At 40.5% G+C, this 17,352-nt stretch overlaps 4 protein-coding genes across 5 annotated transcripts; all 4 read right to left on the bottom strand.

Annotated features, from left to right (window-relative positions):
- Positions 1-47: 47 nt before the first annotated feature.
- LOC145703114 (uncharacterized) lies at positions 48-1,728 on the bottom strand. Its single transcript, XM_081780426.1, has 4 exons — positions 815-1,728; positions 439-641; positions 243-394; positions 48-200 (listed from the first exon to the last, which is right to left on the bottom strand). The coding sequence occupies exons 1-4, from the start codon at positions 1,720-1,722 to the stop codon at positions 81-83; spliced, it is 1,383 nt and encodes a 460-aa protein (XP_081636552.1). The 5' UTR covers positions 1,723-1,728; the 3' UTR covers positions 48-80.
- A 436-nt stretch (positions 1,729-2,164) lies between these two features.
- On the bottom strand, positions 2,165-3,335 carry LOC145702285 (palmitoyltransferase ZDHHC3-like). Its single transcript, XM_081779503.1, has 5 exons — positions 3,163-3,335; positions 2,949-3,097; positions 2,789-2,907; positions 2,501-2,705; positions 2,165-2,458 (listed from the first exon to the last, which is right to left on the bottom strand). Exons 1-5 carry the CDS (start codon positions 3,296-3,298, stop codon positions 2,288-2,290), a joined length of 780 nt encoding a protein of 259 aa, XP_081635629.1. The 5' UTR covers positions 3,299-3,335; the 3' UTR covers positions 2,165-2,287.
- A 23-nt stretch (positions 3,336-3,358) lies between these two features.
- On the bottom strand, positions 3,359-6,540 carry LOC145702286 (DNA topoisomerase 3-beta-1-like). The gene is given in 7 exon segments (XM_081779504.1): positions 3,359-3,808; positions 3,885-3,996; positions 4,041-4,271; positions 4,365-4,791; positions 4,856-5,278; positions 5,371-6,242; positions 6,409-6,540. Coding segments are annotated over 7 exon segments (2,589 nt in total). The 5' UTR covers positions 6,525-6,540; the 3' UTR covers positions 3,359-3,400.
- An 816-nt stretch (positions 6,541-7,356) lies between these two features.
- LOC145703217 (uncharacterized) lies at positions 7,357-15,979 on the bottom strand. 2 transcript variants are annotated; one of them, XM_081780545.1, is made up of 18 exons: positions 15,685-15,979; positions 14,618-14,785; positions 14,506-14,572; positions 14,153-14,318; positions 14,063-14,113; positions 13,856-14,020; positions 13,520-13,719; positions 12,984-13,428; positions 10,920-10,969; positions 10,516-10,624; positions 10,198-10,347; positions 9,766-10,002; positions 9,626-9,682; positions 9,309-9,583; positions 9,085-9,256; positions 8,676-9,043; positions 8,471-8,632; positions 7,357-8,295 (listed from the first exon to the last, which is right to left on the bottom strand). In XM_081780545.1, the coding sequence occupies exons 1-18, from the start codon at positions 15,704-15,706 to the stop codon at positions 8,163-8,165; spliced, it is 2,997 nt and encodes a 998-aa protein (XP_081636671.1). In that variant the 5' UTR covers positions 15,707-15,979; the 3' UTR covers positions 7,357-8,162. The 2 variants fall into 2 exon arrangements, with proteins under 2 accessions (XP_081636671.1, XP_081636670.1); XM_081780544.1 differs by having other exon boundaries at positions 7,361-8,295; positions 9,733-10,002; positions 15,685-15,978.
- Positions 15,980-17,352: the final 1,373 nt, after the last annotated feature.

Below are 17,352 nucleotides of genomic sequence, written 5' to 3'. Positions count from 1 at the left end.
AGACTCGCGCATTCGTTTTTGTCATCATGTTTTATTTCTTTGATGAAATACAATTTATACAGATAGGCAGTTAAAATGGTTCATGCTTTCAGCATGGAATCTGTTCGTGAAGGTTTTCTGGTTTCTGACAAGAACAATATACTATCAGTAAAGTATATGATTGCGAAGAGAGCGCCAGCGCAAATTATAGAATAGAATCCCTGAAATAAGTTAACACTGAGAACTCGCTACTGATTTCTTACCCCAACGGAGCAATGAGCATTGAAGGGAAGTTTATCTTCAAATCGCCCCGGAATCACTGTCGAAGATTGAACCAGATTGAAGCCATAAATGTTCACTCCAGAAATGCAACAGAACAGCATCGACCCGAGGATAAAGCTTCGGATGTTCTCATCTATGATTTCAGTGAATACGTTTTTCAAATCAATTGAGTTGTACCTCTACTCTTGATCTTTTGAAAAGTAATTACAGCAAAGGCAATCGCCAAAATGTACCAGATTCTAGCAAGACGAATGCCTGTTGGGACGGGGTGATCCCAACTGGCCATCTGATCTGGATACTCCTCCCAACGAACACAGTCCCAGTAATCAACTTCGCCGTCCCTGTTACACATTCCTACGCAATAGTTCCACATGTCGAATCTAAATAAAAATCTATTTGAGTTCACTTCTTTATTTGTCAAGAGCAAATTCAACAATGTCTGAACTCGAGTCTACCTCGAGCAACAAGTGCACCTGCTGGAGTGTAATCTATCTGTCAACAATTCGCGAATATGCGAAATCGATGAAATCTTGATTCGCTGAAATTGAATTACCTTTTCTGACAACGCTCTAGTTTCAAGTTAGGAAGTGTAGGAAGAGTCGACAGGCTGATTGATGGAAGAGTTGGACTAAAAGTGGGCAAGGTCGGCCTCGAAGTGGACATTGTTGGTCGACCTTTTGTCGTTGTTGTAGTAGTCGTCGTTGTTGTCGTGGTAGTTGTTGAGGTTGTAGACGTGGTTGTTTGGTTAAAATTATGGAGGTAAAATTCAGATGGACTATTATCAAATCTGCTCGTATCGTGGATCCAACTTGGGCCGGTGAAAACTATCAGCATTACAGCAAAGAACGCAAAGAATTCGTACATGAACCATATTCCTCGATGACGAAACTCCATGTTACTGACTTTTGTATCGCTGATAAAGAAGCATATCAAAATAAGATTCGTCCCGACAACATTGATCCACCCATCTCTTCCGAATTCGTCCAGACAGTTGCAGACGAGAAGACCCGAGCTGGTAACTACGCCAAGTGCGATGGAAGCAGCTGCCATATTGAGACCAAATCCAATGAGATAACCCTCCGCAATAAAAGGATGATCTCGAACTCGCTTTTTCATCTGTGTAATCAGCATTGCCAGGCCAATGAAGAAACCGACGATGATGCAGCCGTTGGAGAGTTTAAAGCCACGAGTAATGTTCATCCCTGCTACGTCTGTAAATGATTTGCACTCTTCCCCGCCCGTGAGAAGCAATGTTCCATTCTCTGCTTCATAAAACTCTGGATAGCAAACTTTGAACAATCCTCCTCTGACACGGACTTCGAGGAATTCACCTTGGATCTCAACCTTGAAATTAACGATGTCGAACCAAAGACTGCCAAGCAAGCTCTCTAGGATCAGCAGCGAACCAGCAAAGTTTAAAAATAGCCTGATATAATGTTTATTAAAAAATCTACTAAACATTTTTCTTTTAAGACTTTTGTTATGGCAGGAAATTTGATGTCTGCCTTGTTTTATAACGAAGCTTTTGTCAATATTGGTTGGAATGCACTGGGTTAGCGAAAGTGAACTCATGCGACTCTGGTCACCTTTCATATTTATCTTTGCGAAATAGAAACTGTCTGATCCTGAGACTAGACAAGGTCAAGCTAATGCCATGGACACTTTTCGTAACTTTGGTATAACAATCATGCGATTCCGTTAAATTGCCTGTTGAGGAATAACTTATTCCGAAAAATTGGCTATAACATACTTCTAATTCGTATTAGTAACTAATTAGTAACTTCTAATTTTTGTTCTCCGAACATTAATAATTTGTTGAAAGTAATTACTAATATTGACGATGCAAAAGAAGAACTCACACATTTTATTGAGCAATACCGATGAGCCCAATATTTTCGAAAAGTGAAAATATAGTTTATATTAACCGGGAGTATTGCACAGTAACATGGGATGCAGGGTAAATACCAAGATAGTGAACAAAATATAAAAGGGCAGCATAGGTACTTTGATAGAATATTTATAATATTTAAATAAGATGAACATAGCCAGTAGATCGCTTTGGAATTGGGATGAGCCAAGTCCAATATGCACCAGGGCCAAAGATTCCACGAAGCAGCGCGATTGGAGTTGGCTTTTGGGTATTTGCGGCTTTGGCTGCTAATTTGCCACGGCTTCTTTTCATATTTTCTACAGCAGTCTATGTGTTTTCGTTAGATGATTGCCAACACGATAGTTTTACCTCGTCAGAAATGATAGAAGAGACTTGATCCATCAAAATCATAATCGAAAACACGCCCATTAGAGACGCTTCTATAAGAAGACCCATCGCGTGAGGGGCATGTGCAGAGTATTCCATCTCCCAGATAAGTCGCCAGCTCAGTGCAATAACTATGCCAGCAACTGCGCAAAGCAGAAGCGTGTAAACAAGAAACAGGACGAAGAATCTTAACGACGGTTTTTAATCTTTGAGACGCTTATTTTCCATGATTGTCTACGAGTACTATAAATTCATGCTGTCTATTTTTACCTCTGATTCTTTTCGCCAACACAGTTGTTAACCCATGGGCAGTGATGGTCCATTTTTCTCACGCAACGTTTACATACTTTACAGTGATAGGCTCTTGGTGGTCGCCACATCTCGCATCGCTAGAAAAATATAAAAAATTGAAGTGTAAAGGGACTCTTACCTGGCAAACAGTCCAATCATCATCCCTTACTTTTCTTGAACCAGTATCAGAAAAGTCAATTTTGACATCAGGAACCGGGACGTATCCAGGATCATTGAGCATGCACTGTAGGTGTGACGCAATAAGGCCGATAGAGAATACAGCAAATACTGAAGTACAGTGTGTAAGTAAAAGGAGACAGGTCTAGTCTGCCGGAAACAAATAGTTTACTTACTTATACAGAAAGTCAAGGCTGCTGGCAATGAAAAGCATGGCGAAGCAAGATGAAAGATTACGACGAAATTAGCATAACCGACGAAAAGGTACACCAGCGCGATGCATACCAACCCGCCAATGTCCGAAGTGAGCATCTAACGCTTCAAATCATTCTGAGAAGAAAAATGGCTCAATGAAAGAATTTTGAACTGTGAAGTGATAACTTTTTTCGTAATTCAATTTGAACTAAAGTTTAATCAAACAAAGTAGTTTGCTAAGTTTGACATCTTATCTCGCGGTGGTTTGCCTCTGCCACCGCCTCTTGCTCCTCCCCTTCCACGACCTCTGCCTCTCCTCGATCTTCCTGCCTGAGCAGCTGTTCTAGCTCTCGTCGCGCTTCTGACAGAAACGAGCTTGGAAAAGATTGCGTCGCAGAAGATACATCCTTTGTGCGTCGAGGCACCTTCCAGCGCTTTCGGTTCCTTGCCATTTTTAAACTCGCAGAACAAGATCTTCGTTTCACAAGTTTTGCAGGCTTCATCCAGGACGTCTACTTTGTGCGCTCCCTCGAATATTTTCACAACAACTTTACAATTTGTGTTGTTACACGAAAGACGCCACTTTGGTTTTGAGCTTGGGTCCAAATAAATAATTCCATCATCGCACTAAAATTTAAAATATTACTGAATCAAAGTTCCTCGCAAAATAATAAAAATGCCGCTCATATAGTTTTTATTCTACCTCAGAACACGCAGTGACCCCCGTTCGCCTCAAACTTTGCGAGCAACTAGGATGCAAGCAAGAAGAACAAGGCGCCGGATCTGGCATACCCGGGAACGGTGGATTATTATAACTACAAATTCGCGCATTATGTTTCTCAGAATAATTTTGTCTTACCAATACGGACAGATGGCAAATCCAGTTGAGCTAGAGCCGCCAGACGCGGCGAGCAGAAGCTCAAAATCATCCAAAGGACACTTTTTCTCCTGATATAACTTTATGTGGAGGCCACTTGGAAGACTGTAAGTGTCGCTACATGTAGGGCAGTATAAGCGCACCGGCTTTGCTTCGATTAGCTTCATGAAACGTCTACATTTGCCACACTTTGAAAACGGCTTGCCAGCTGAACTAAAATCAGATTTTATATTTAAATTGAGTTAAAATATAAGATAAAGATGCTTTTACCTCAAAGTTGCTTGAGCAACTCTTTGAGCAGCTTACCTCAAAGAAGTAAATTTGGTCTCCATGAGCGAATCCATCATGTTTATATGATCCACAAAGTAGTGAAACTTTCTTAGCATAATATTCAAGACATAATCGACCATCGTTTTAAAATCCGTCTTTCCAAGGGCAATCAAATCAAGTTGCTTTTCTACTGACGCTCTCATCTGCGGTTTGACCAAATCGGGATCGATCTTCTTGTATCCATGGACTAGAACGACCCCCAGTTCTGTCGGCTCGAGCTTTCTTCCCGAAACGAGCTGAACATAGTTTCTTTGGACGATGTTATTGATGTGGACGGGGATGGAGGCGTCGGTTCCGATTCCGTGTTTTTCCATAAGGGTAATTAAATCTGACTCTGTTAGGTAATCTGGAGGGCCAGTGTATTTTTCTTCCAATTGACATGATGATACATTTAGCGAACTTCCTAAATTGATTGATTAGGCTTTATTTTTGGGAAGAAAAGAGCATCATTCATCTCGATTCTTTACCTTTTTGAACATCCGGTAAAACGGATTCCTCGACTCCAACATTTGTCATCGCCAGAGCAAAGCCTTTTTCCTTCTCCCGGTTCGCCGTCAGATAAAACGTTTCATTGCCCACTTTGACAGTAATTTCCGTCTGCTCGTACTTATAGTCTTTCATCAAGGAAGCCAGGAAGTGGCTGGCAACGTAATTATAAACTCGGTAAGCTTCACCGCCAACTTCGGACTCAGAGCAATTTCGTTGAGGAGTGATTGGTGGATGGTCACCTTTGTCTTCGCCTTTTCTTGGGTTGGGAGAAGAGCCAGTCAGTAATTCTTGAGCAGCGGCAGAATGAGGGCCGGAATGCTGCAGCATTGAAATGATAGGGCGAAAGTCGAAGTTTGGAGAGTATGAGGTGGTTTCTGTTCGAGGGTAGGAAATGTAACCCTTTCGAGAGATCAAAACAGACATTATTTTATGATAAATAGAGGATGAGTCTTTGGAGAAGTCAGTTTTATTTTAATCTTTCTGTCTCTTTCCTGTGTATAAAGCCTCTCAGCACTGACCATCGCCTGAGCAGGCCCAATTCCCAACTTGGCCGAGCAAACCCTCAACAGCTCGACTGTATTCAACGCAACTGGTCTTTGTTTCGCTTTCGCTTTCTTCGTTACACTTTGGACAATCGCAGATTTGATATTCTTCACTTTGCTATGGAGCATATTCGCGATGCCTTGGTCAAAAATTCGCCCTCGTTGCCATTCCGCATATAAGTTTCCGGAGTTTTCTGTCTGCACGGCTAAATTCATTCTCCAGAATTTCTCCGGCTTGAATTTCGTGATTTGATCGTGTCGCTCGACGCAGAATCCAAGGGTTGGAGTTTGACAAGGCCCGTATGAGATGCAATTTGAATCCAAATCTCCATATTGGCCCTGGAAGAATTTCGTCTGAAATCGAGTGAATGCACAGCCGATACGAAGGTCTAGTTCTTGTCGAGCATCGACAGCTAGGGACTCGAGTTTGTTGGGAGAGCCGAGATTGTTCATTGCTTTTTTGATGTCTTTGTCGGTAATTGCGGAGAAATGAGCTCTTTTGACGCTGTTTCCACGAATGTGAGGGATGCAGCTCATCACTTCAAAACAGATATTTTCTCCCTCTCTATCACAATCCAGCCACAAAACCAACTCATCGCAGCTGGAAGACTCCGTCTTCAGATGCTTTCTCATGTGCATTTTTGGATTTGCCTCGTCCTTCACTGTCCCCGCGGAGAACAACTCGGCCGGGTCGGTCTTGTCCCAGTTGTTGAACTTGGACTCAAAGTCGATTGAGAAGACGTGACCGCAAACCGAGGTGACTTTAAATGTCGCTGGCTTGCCTTTATACTGTCCCTTGTACTCGTGAACTTTGCATGGGCCGCTTTTGCGGTTGAATTTTAGTAAGAATCATAAAGATCCCGGCATCTTACGGACAACAAATTTCATCGTCGCCATTGTCAGTACTGTGAGGAAAGCAAAATCAGCTAGACATCTATCACGATGTATGAAATATGCTGCTAGATGGTATCTGAGTAATATAAATGAACGAAATTCAACCATTCCCAGTCTTCGCCGGCCTGGTAGACATATTTCTGTTTGACAAGATCTCCGCAATCGACTGCGCTAATGATGGCTTCTCAGCCACCATTAGTACATTCACCATCGTTTTCAATCCTTCTAAAGCCGTTTTTCATCAAAACATTTTCTTTCTTTGAACTTTGAAGGTTTTCCACCTTGATTATTAGTTTTTTAATAGTTGTTTGAACAGGATTCTGCAAATTTAGCAATTTTGACAAATATTTTACATAGAAATAGAAGGAATAAGATAAATTCAATACTTTGATGAGTTTTTCATTCATGATTTTCATTCAATTTTAGTGGCGAAAAGAGCAGTTTTCTGTTTAAGGGACCCGGGCGAGTAACGCGAAGGCCAACTTCACGCGCTCGCCATTGATCTTTCAGAAAAGCTTTTTTGAAATTTCTTTTTGCTAAACATATCTTCATTCCCTCAGCTTTCATCTCCTACTTTCAGACTTTTTACATCATGATTAATTCTTGAGCTAGAGTGAAAAAGAGAAGTTCAACTTCAAAAGGCATCAACTCCTGCAAACTTCATTTTATTGACATGAAAGCAGCACCATTGAAAAGCCCATTAAATTCTGAACAGATCATACTTAATGCGCTAAGCTAGAACTGTACTAATTGCCCTGAACGCGCTGATAAACAAACAGACTGAGCGCTCTCAGCAAGGCAGGACACTCCGATCGGGCTATTTTGGGCTCCCGGGACATGATTCCCGCTGCGCCCGCACCAAGTTTTCTTGTTTATCTGGCCTTAATCGCTCATTACTGCAGTTTCAGCTTAGCGCATTAAGTATGATCTGTTCAGAATTTAATGGGCTTTTCAATGGTGCTGCTTTCATGTCAATAAAATGAAGTTTGCAGGAGTTGATGCCTTTTGAAGTTGAACTTCTCTTTTTCACTCTAGCTCAAGAATTAATCATGATATAAAAAGTCTGAAAGTGGGAGATGAAAGCTGAGGGAATGAAGATATGTTTAGCAAAAAGAAATTTCAAAAAAGCTTTTCTGAAAGATCAATGGCGAGCGCGTAAAGTTGGCCATCGCGTTACTCGCCCGGGTCCCTTAAATAATTTAGTAAATGACTGTCCTAGACTATTTCGATCACCTGATCTGAATAGGCTATTCACCATCACATAAATAAAGGAAGATAAATTAGTTGGAAAAATAAATGCTGATGGTTTCATCTAAAAGAATGCGTCAAATCTTGACGCTAAATCATAATATTAAACGATTCCGTTATTAATCGTTTCCTGCGGGCTTATGCCACTGATAAAAATGCTGCTTACATAGATAAATGAAAGAAAATAAAAGAAATAATGGAAAGATATTTTTTCAAAGGCGTAGTTACGGGATTCTCCCAGAACACGCAGGTTTATTGAACTCATAGTAGGAGCTTGTTTTGTTTTCTGTTTTCAAATTTATATATATAGAAGAAGAGTTTTAAAATCAGCACCATTTTTTAAGGTTAAACTGAACTACAGTTACACAAATGAACAGTCGATGGTCTAGATTTTTTCGATGAAGTGAGTGTTTAGTAAAAGTAAAATAATACACATGTTTACCCTTATTTATGAGCAGATAAATAATAAAGAAAGTCGAAATTAAGGAAAAAGATTAAGGAAAAAGGAAGGAGAAAAGAAAGAAAGTCAGGCTGGACGAAAGATTCTTTTAAAACTTGTTGATTCTTCTTTAAAAATGAGACACTTTTGAAGGTCATAATTCTACTGAATCAGCTTGTTAGTAGATTCAAATGCGCCATTGAGGGGCATTTCGTTATCCAGAAAATCCAAGCAACCTAGGTCACTGCTGAAGTCATTTGAGCCAAGAAGGGGAAGTGATAGATCCTTCAAATCGCTAAAACGAAAAAGGTTACGTTCAATATGTTCATATCAAGTTTGCCAAGTTTTCTACGATATATTGACAAAGCAGAAAAAACACAGTATTGCAGTCTGCATCTTAGTTGATACAGTATCAATATTTTAGAAGTATCATTATCATCATTGATGAGTGTCTATTTTTGTCTTCTTACTTGGATAAAGTAGACTGTTGATGCTGTTTTTGCGGAGCCATCTGTAGCGCGTACTGTTGCTGATGGTTGTTGTTTGTCATTCGATTTTGGGCTGGAAGTGGTTGTGGATTTGGGCTCATCTGCTGCGAGTAGCTCATTGGATGGCTCATTGAAGCAGGGATACTGACAGAGTTAATGGATTTGAAGCGGAAACGAAAGAATCTACCGGTTATGCTGCTGCTGAGGCTGGTTGAAATTCGGTCGACTCTGCTGAACTGTGAATCGTTGTTGATTGTTTCGCTGAGCGGGATTCAAAATACCAATTATGTTCGGGTAGCTTTGAACAGTCTTGTGCGAGCCTTGAACTTGGTGCATTTGACCACCATTATTGCCTTGTTTGTTATTAGGTCCTTGCTGGACAGAAGAGACACGAAGTGGCCCGCTCATTTGTGAGGTAGGATGTCCGAAGAAGTTCTTTTGAGGACCCATCACTGGGCTCATCATTGGCCCGCTGGGAGAAGGCATCGAACTCGCGTAAGGGGATACAGGCCCGCCCATGGGGGACACGGGTGATTGGAGAGGCGATGTCATCGACTAAAGAGGTTTGCTTTTTGAACACAACGTCAAGGTATTACCTGAATTTGCCCATTCAAATCGGTTGGAGGAAGCGATTGATTTCGTGAACGGTTCGGCGGCGCAATAAATTGGTTCTTGCTCTCATCCTTCGCCATCTGAAAGTCCGCATTTTGCGGGAAATGAGGTGACATCGGAGAATTAGGGACGTAATTTTGGAGAGTGTTGACGTCTCTGAAGTTAAGTTTAGATTTTTTGAAATAATTTCAGGAAAAATTCGCAGTACCCGTAAGAACGCCGCCTTTCCATTTGAACATCTTGAGGGCTTCGTTGTTGATAACCACGTGGGGAGACTTGGACGACGTTGACGACTTCGAGCGGCTTGCCTTGATTGAATTGATTGTTCATTCCAGGCTGAGGGGAGAGCTGAGGGGGTTGCAGATGTTGCTGATGGTGCATATGCTGTTGAACTTGGGGTTGACTGTTCATACTATTGCTAGGTACAGATCCAGATCGATTGAGCCGCTTTGGCGCGTTAAGGTTGTGAGCTCCGCGATTTGGCTGAATATCTCAATAATGGATGATCATGGGCGCTTCTCTTACCTGAAAGACGGCGGGGCCGTCTTTACTGACTAGCATCCGTCGGATTTGACTGTCACCCTGAAAGGAGCGGGGTCATTAGACGCTTCCAACTGGATTTTTAATCTTACCTCTTGAAAGGCGCCCTTGGACTCGGTACTAACCATCGGTTGAGAATTTTGTCGCTGAACGGGAGGACATTGAGAAGTCGGAGGATTGGGGGTCGCTTGATTTACAGAAGAGTTTGCTTGTTGCTGTTGTTGCTGTTCCATCGCCGCTCTTGCGCGCTTGCTAAAAGCGGTGACGAACTTGATGTATCGCTCTGTTTTTTCTTCCTCCAGCTTGGCCTGCTTTTGCTCTTCAGTGAGTTGAGGAGTGGGTGAGATGCGCTGATTCTGATTCTGCTCATATAAAAGTACAGTTTACAAAGTATTTATGAAAATGTCTTAAAGGTCAGTCTTTGTTTAACACTACGCTGTTTAATGTTTAATTTTTCTGTCCAAAAATAGAAAATGTAAAGATCTGATTACGTCAGTGATACCTAGAGTTATAAATATAGGTTTTTCTTTTCTGTGAAATATAGACAGTGGATTTACCTGTTGGAGCATCATGGTATTACTGGAGCCAGAATCATTTGATCTGCAAGATAATGATGGTGGCGGCGGGCCATCGTTTAAACCAGTATCTCGCGGTCCCGAAATGAAGTCGTCGTCTTTTGGACGCTTCGTGCCGCGCCTTGACCTTGGCTAAAATTGGAATCGTTAGTTCGTATCGGTTATCTACGAACATAGATAAAAACTTCCTCATTGATTATTAGCCATATCAATTTTGTTTAACCCAAAATATTGCCAATATATATTCAATATTGAATTATTTAATATCACTTGATTTCGACCTCGTTATTTCGTTCTTACCGTCGATTCTTCGTCGTTCTTGCGCAAGAGTTCTTTTAAAATCGGCGTATCCTTCTCGGCAATCATTGGTGAGCCTGCCGACTTGTCGGACTTTCTGCTATCGGACCCTTTTTTCAGACTTTTGAATGTTTTATTAGCAGATGCAACAATAAGAAAAAGAATAGCGCATTTCAGATCAAAGAAACCTAATGGCATTAATTTAAATTTTTAAGCTACGCGGATTACATAATATCTCCGAAGAAAGAAGCTAACCTCAATATATATGGATCTATAATTAGATCTGTCTGGTTTTGCATCAAAATAATAGCGCAGAAAACAAGTTTCTTGTGCTGTGTCTTTAGGGCATTCATCATACATCTGAACACTTTAACTCTGCTCTTGAATGATGTTCTAAGTCCATTCCTGGTGATCGAATTGGACTCTTCCTCGATCTTTCCTTCTGACTTTGAAGATACTAGAAAAATCTCGTAAATGAGCGCTCAAAAACTAAAGTTTAGAAATTGAAAAGTTGGAGGTTTCAGAATAGCGAGCCTAATAACACTGAATTTATGATGAAGAAAGGGGCACTAGATAAAGTATATTCGGCCAAGCGTTACCGTTATCAGTCTCTCATTCACAGACTTCGGACGCTCAAAAAGCGTGTACATATTGAAGCTTTGAGTTTTCGTTAATTCTCTGTGTTTTATTCTCTTGTATGTTGTCGATTAATTTATTGCTGTTCTTCAATTATCAAACGATTAAAAATTGCAAATGATTTAATTCTGATCGCGTGACTAAAGTTATGTAACTAGTTTAACAAATGTCGCGTTTTCCCTCTCATTTCAAGCGCGAAAGCCGCTTATTTTGACCAAAAACAGAGAATAAATGAAATCGTCCACAAGAGTTCTCTTTAGTCGTTAACAACGCGCCTTGAACATGTCATTTTCCAATGACCCTTTGACGCCATCAACCGAAAAAAGGAGAATCGCGGGAGCAAGCAAAGGGGGTAGTTAACTTTGGATGCAAAAGGGGTTTATTTGAAACAGTAAATTTTCAGTTGCTAATTGACCTATATTTTCAACAGGTAGGTTTCAATGTCTATTTTTTGGCCAATCATCAAAATCAACAGGAAGCAGGCCGATACCGAGAAAAATTCAAATGTTAAGAATTAAATATTGCACTGTACATAAAAAAAAATATAAATAATATTACATAATAAACTTAGAACTCACTAGGTCCTCTTTACTATTCCCGTAGTTCCTCTACACTGTAGAGTCAACAGGTACTTCAACAACTCATTGTCTCTCATTACCCTCCCAACAAACTCATAAAAAATCATATCACAAGTTTAGTCCCACTGCCTGGAACTATCTACTCAGCATTATCGCTCGTTGCTCGTAAACATACCAAACATTCGAGTAATCTTTCAAAACCGCAACCATTAACCAGAAGAGACACGCATTTTTCCTATATTCTCAAAACCATATGCATATTAATATGGCAAATGGACGGTGAACCTTAGGAATGACGATTTCTCTCGACTGTACCTCGTTATTCAGCAGTTGCGCATGATAGTGGGCGTAAAAGTCGTTTGGGTATAAAAAAGCATCCTTGAAGAGATCTTTTCGAAACATCAAAACTCGACGTTTCGGTTTTTAATGAGTTTCAAAAGTGAATAAATTAGTACCTCGGAGCAGCGCGAACGGAAGTCATTGAATCATTTCAGTGAAAAAAGGATTACAAAAAGCGCTCAGGTTAGAATATGGTGTGCTTGCGCTTCGCTCCGGGCCCCACGGGAAACTTTAGTTTTATGTTGCCAGAAGCATATTGTGCAATTACCAAATTCGTGATGAGACTGCAGACAAGCCCCCTTGAACCGAGTTGGAAGGTTCCTGTCTAGATTTCTTTCCTTGATTCCTCAACTCTGTTTTTTGAAGGAAAAAAAAAGAAAATCTCTTTAACGATTCTGTAGTTTGAAGAAAATTTGCAAAAGAACCAAGTTGACAACGGATTACTTTTTCGACAGAAGTGTAATTTTCATAAAAAAAGATGTTGCACTAATGAGCTTCATCATTAATTTTCACTCTCAAAGATGCTATGTCAACCTTTTGAATTATTCTGAGGAAAGGTTTTTTTCTGAGATGCACCTTTTCTGATGACATAATGAGATAACATAATGATTTTAGAGACATTTTCCTTCGGGCTAGATTAACTTGTATGTTAAGTTGAGTGTCCACTCAGTTAATTGCAATTACTGTTTTTCGAAAGACATCTAGGGCGTAGACTCTACGGTATTCACAAAACATGAATGGTGGTAGTCTACTACTGGTAGATGACTCTGAACTTGACGGCCTTATGTCACATCTTTAAAAAATCAGAAAAGGTTAAGAGTAGCCACTAACCCTTAAGCCTAACGAAGGCAAGGAACCATCCAACTTTTCCTATTCAACAATGAATAGTACTCATTCAGTACCGTTATCCTACTGTACCTCTGTATAGAACGAGTTGGAAAAGTTGTCATCGCTCAGTAGCCTGTAAATGACTGTTCCTTTCGTATTCCTGGGCGAATTTCTCTTCGGCCTCGAGTTGGGCGTTCCTTTTACGACCGAACTGCCAGCTTGAGAATTCTTCGCCGGTGAATTTTGGTTGTTTTTCGAGCTGCTTTTGCCGCCGCCGTTTGATTTCATTTGTTGTTTCTTTGGCAGTGAACGGGTGGCGATTCGGAGCACTTCATTTGGGATTGAGATGCGGTGGTTGAACTCCATCAGGAACTGGTTCGATTCGGCGCTAGAATTACTCGCGCTCTTCGTCGCTTCTTCTAGCGTCACGTATTCTTTCTTTGCTTGATGCGATCTCTTGTTGATGACGATCCTGAGGGTTGTGTTGATAATCAGCTTCAATCGCTTCAGCTCGTCTTCGCTGATGCCCGTCGCACTAGAATTGAAAATAGAGAAAAAAGAAAACTGAGTTTTTTTCTTTTCAAGTTCAGAATGTTTCGAGGATCGGGAGACGGTTTTTGACATACCGGATTTTTGACAGGAAGGATTCACGTTTGTGCTGATGCACCTCCATTGAACTTTGCTCAAGTTGGGTGATATTTAGCACTGACGTTCTGTTGTCCGTCTCTCTGCTGGGACTTGAGCGCAGCGTGTGCCACATGTTGTTCATTCGCCGAGTGCTTTCGGTCGAGTACGAGCCGATAAGCTCGCGGAAGATGATGTCCTTTTACCAGGATCGACAAAAACTGGGCTCGGCAACTTTGAAAGACTGTAACCAAACAGGTTCATAGACAGAGCCGAGCCAACGGTAAAAGTCTAATTCTAGAGGTATTTCTAGCGAAAAAAGATTGTCTACGATCCTTGAAGGTGTCGATAAATAAGTCAGTGTCGGTATTTCGGAGAGACTTGCTCGGTGGATTGTGAATTTCAACGTCGGTGATCCAATTCAGCTCGGATTTCTTCCCGTCTGTAATTGACCAAAACTCAATGTCTTGCTGTTGTCGAGGTAAGGAGGTGGTTATTGTTAGCTAAAGAAGAGGATTATTGCTGAAGATATTTTCGCGTTTCACCTGGATCCAGTCGTAACGAAGGCAAAGAAGTGAACAGAATGATGAAGATGACTAAAAATTTGAAAACGAGTAGAAGGAGGAACTTTTTACCTGGGAGAATCTTTTGAAAAAGCAGTCGAAAAGGCAAAACTTATGATTATGTCGAGGTGTCTTGGGAGCGGGTTTGATTCTAAAGCTGATTTTGTGCCCAGCAAGACCGTCGCCAGCGACGAACTCCTGTTGGCTCAGAATGCAGCGAACTTCGTCACTGTAACCACTGTCTGTTTTTTCGAGTTTTCAAAAATTAAAAGCAACGATTCTCCTATTTTACCCGTTTTTCTGCGTAGATATTGACTTTTATTAGCTTTTGGCTAAAATGAGCCAATAAGAACGTAATTCTGATTGGTTATTTTTTTCAAAATGCTAATTTTTGATTGGATAAATATTAATTTTATTTTGAAAACTTTGCTAAAAGTTCATAAATATTAGAAATTTCGTCGCTTGAGTACTCAATAAACGTCTCCATCGGACCTAAAACGCTGTCATCAACCTTTAATTTGGAGCAAAAGAAGAAACCATAAATAGAATGAATCGATCCATCAGGAAATACGTTGAGCAGAATCCCATCGACGAGTGAAAGAAGATTGTTGAGCCTGGTCAAATCGTCATTAGCAGCGGATTCGGCGCCCGTCCAGCCCCGCTGCTGCACGATCTCGCGAACATAATTTTGAAGATATGAAGCATCTAAAATAATAGATAAGCAACTCGCTGTTACTGTACATTTGGAGTAGGGGAGAACCTGGAGTTCGCATATTTCGAATTTGGTTAAAAAGTTTCACATTTCGGGCCTGGCTGCTCTCTCTTTTTCTGATTACGGGTTAAATATTTGTGCTCGCGCGTTTGTTACTTACTCAGTTTACTTTAAACTTACTTTCATAACTTGAGCCAAGATAAATAAATCAAAAACCTGAGCTCGGCAACCTGTGTAGGAAACCTGGCTCAGGGTCTGAAAGATCTTTAATGAAAAGCCGCGTAGCGGTTTTTTTATTTTCAAAAGTACTATTCCATTATATTTTCAAAATTTGGCTTTGCCGCTTCGTGGCTTCGTTAAAATAAAAAGCCGCGACGCGGCTTTTCGTTGAAGATCTTTCAGATCATGACACAGGTTTTTACACAGGTTGCCGAGCCCAGAGGACACATAAATCATTTCCTAGAAAATTTCTAGCACACAATTTAAAATCAGCGTTGATTTGACGTATTGGTTGAGTCTGTGGGAAAAGATTTATTCATAAAATTGGAATTATTCGAAAATGAAATTACAATAATCCGAGAATATTCTTAGAAATACTTTTATTAGTATAAATACGCCAGTAATTACTAGTTTAAACGACGAGAAATTTCCAAAATTTCGAGTACTTGCTTCTTTTTCTTGAAAAGTACAGTCTTTTTAGCTAGAATTATCTAATAATCGTGCTCTTAAAGAACCAGAAGGGAATAAACATCAATATTCTATGATTTTTTCTTGTAAAAAATCTGAGAAATTCTAGGAAAACGCAGAAATTCCCATCTTTAATCATAAAATCGTTCAAAATTTTTGTTTATGGCCAAGAAATCCAAATTCTTCAAATAAAAATCGACCTTACCATCGTGATTATGAACATCCATGATACACAGGGGTTTTTCTTATCCGCAAATCTTCGATTTCTTATCACCAGCTGGTGCCAGTTCGAACGGGTTCGTTTGCATTTTTCTGTCTCTCACTCTCTTTCGCGCTCTTCTGATTCTTCCTTTCTGCACTGACAAGTCTCTGTCTGACTAATCTTCAGCTGTGTCTGTACTGAGTACTGTAGCAGTAGTGTACTTGAACCGAGAGGAACGCGCTCAAGCTAAAAACGCGCCGCGCAACTCGAATTCGCCCAAACAGAAAATGAAAAACGCCCACGCCAAGAAGAGCACTCTGAATTTTGACAAAAAAAGAACGTAAACCCAAATTTTACTACCGCCGCTAGAAGTTCGACTATGTGAAAACGACATCAGTCTTTAGAGAAAATTGATCCCAAATTAATGAATTTATTAGTTTCAAATAATTATTACGAACTTCGTAGTCTTAGATTTCTCAACTTCAATTTTCTCTGCCAAGAGTGACCTTCCTCGGTCAAAATTCCAGCTGTACGTCAGTAAGAAAAACAGTAAAGAATGTGGCAGTTTCTCAAATGTGTAAATTAAAATAGGTCACTAGTTTTTGATAAAGCGCAGATTCTCCGAAACATTCTCTTGATTCCGCAATTCAGGAGTTCAATTCTCTGAGAATCGACGTAGCCAAGCTTGAATACGGTATCTTTATCCATCACTGGCTATTTTTCTCAGTGAGTGGCGTTCCACACGATCGAAATCGCGATGAGCATGAAAAAATAAGGAAACGCGGCTTCTTCAAAAAATAAGATTGTCTTTTAAATCTTTATTGAAAGAAATATTCTGAGGAACCAAATGGTTTATGCATTTTGCTGATTTCAAGTTCCACATGAATAGCTTCTCGTTCTTCTCGTTTGTTGGAGGCGCTCCTTTTAGTGGAATTTCGAAAACTAATTATGCAGGATGTAGAATTAAAAAATGCTTTCAGAAAACTGTCCTTGCGCGTATTCCGCTTATGAACATCCCAAAGCTCAGATGTCGATTGCCGTGGACTTGCCCGGCCGTTTGTGTTGTTTCGAGGCTAAAAAATGTCACTTGAATCACTGGATGTCTTTCTTTTTCCATGGTTCACAGACGGTTTAATACCTCGACCAAAGGAACAGCCAGTCTAGCGAGCATCCGGTGTGACGATCGTCTCCTTAACCCGCCATCAGACATCTCACCTGGCATCGATGATTCCCGCAAATCGGCTGGGGTATACATTTTCCCAATAGGACCACAAAACTCCTTCATGTCCGTTATGTACTTGCGCTGCCAAGTTGTCGCTATAATTGGAATCGGAAGGGACACGCAAATGATGCCGAAAATAACTAAATTATGTATTGACAACTTAGGTTGATGGTCAAAGTCGGAGAAAAAAATAAGGTACCTGCAACGACGCTGCATAGTTTTCCCGGAAGAGTTTCCGGAACTTCTGGGACTCCGTAGCCAATTGTCGCCATTGTAGAGCTAGAAAATAGGAGGAAAGTCAGTTATTCAGAATGCTTACATGACAAATTGGATTGATTGAGGAATACTGTTGAATTCTTCCTTTGTTTCTGAAAGAATTCATCACCTTTTAATCCATGTTTTTATATTCTTTACCGAAGGAATAAACAAATGTGCCGATTATACTGGAC

Source organism: Oikopleura dioica, chromosome PAR (assembly GCF_907165135.1).
Source record: "Oikopleura dioica chromosome PAR, OKI2018_I68_1.0, whole genome shotgun sequence".
Classification (NCBI taxonomy): domain Eukaryota; kingdom Metazoa; phylum Chordata; class Appendicularia; order Copelata; family Oikopleuridae; genus Oikopleura; species Oikopleura dioica.
Note: the sequence above shows the minus strand (reverse complement) of the source record. Positions and strands in the feature narration are given on the sequence as shown.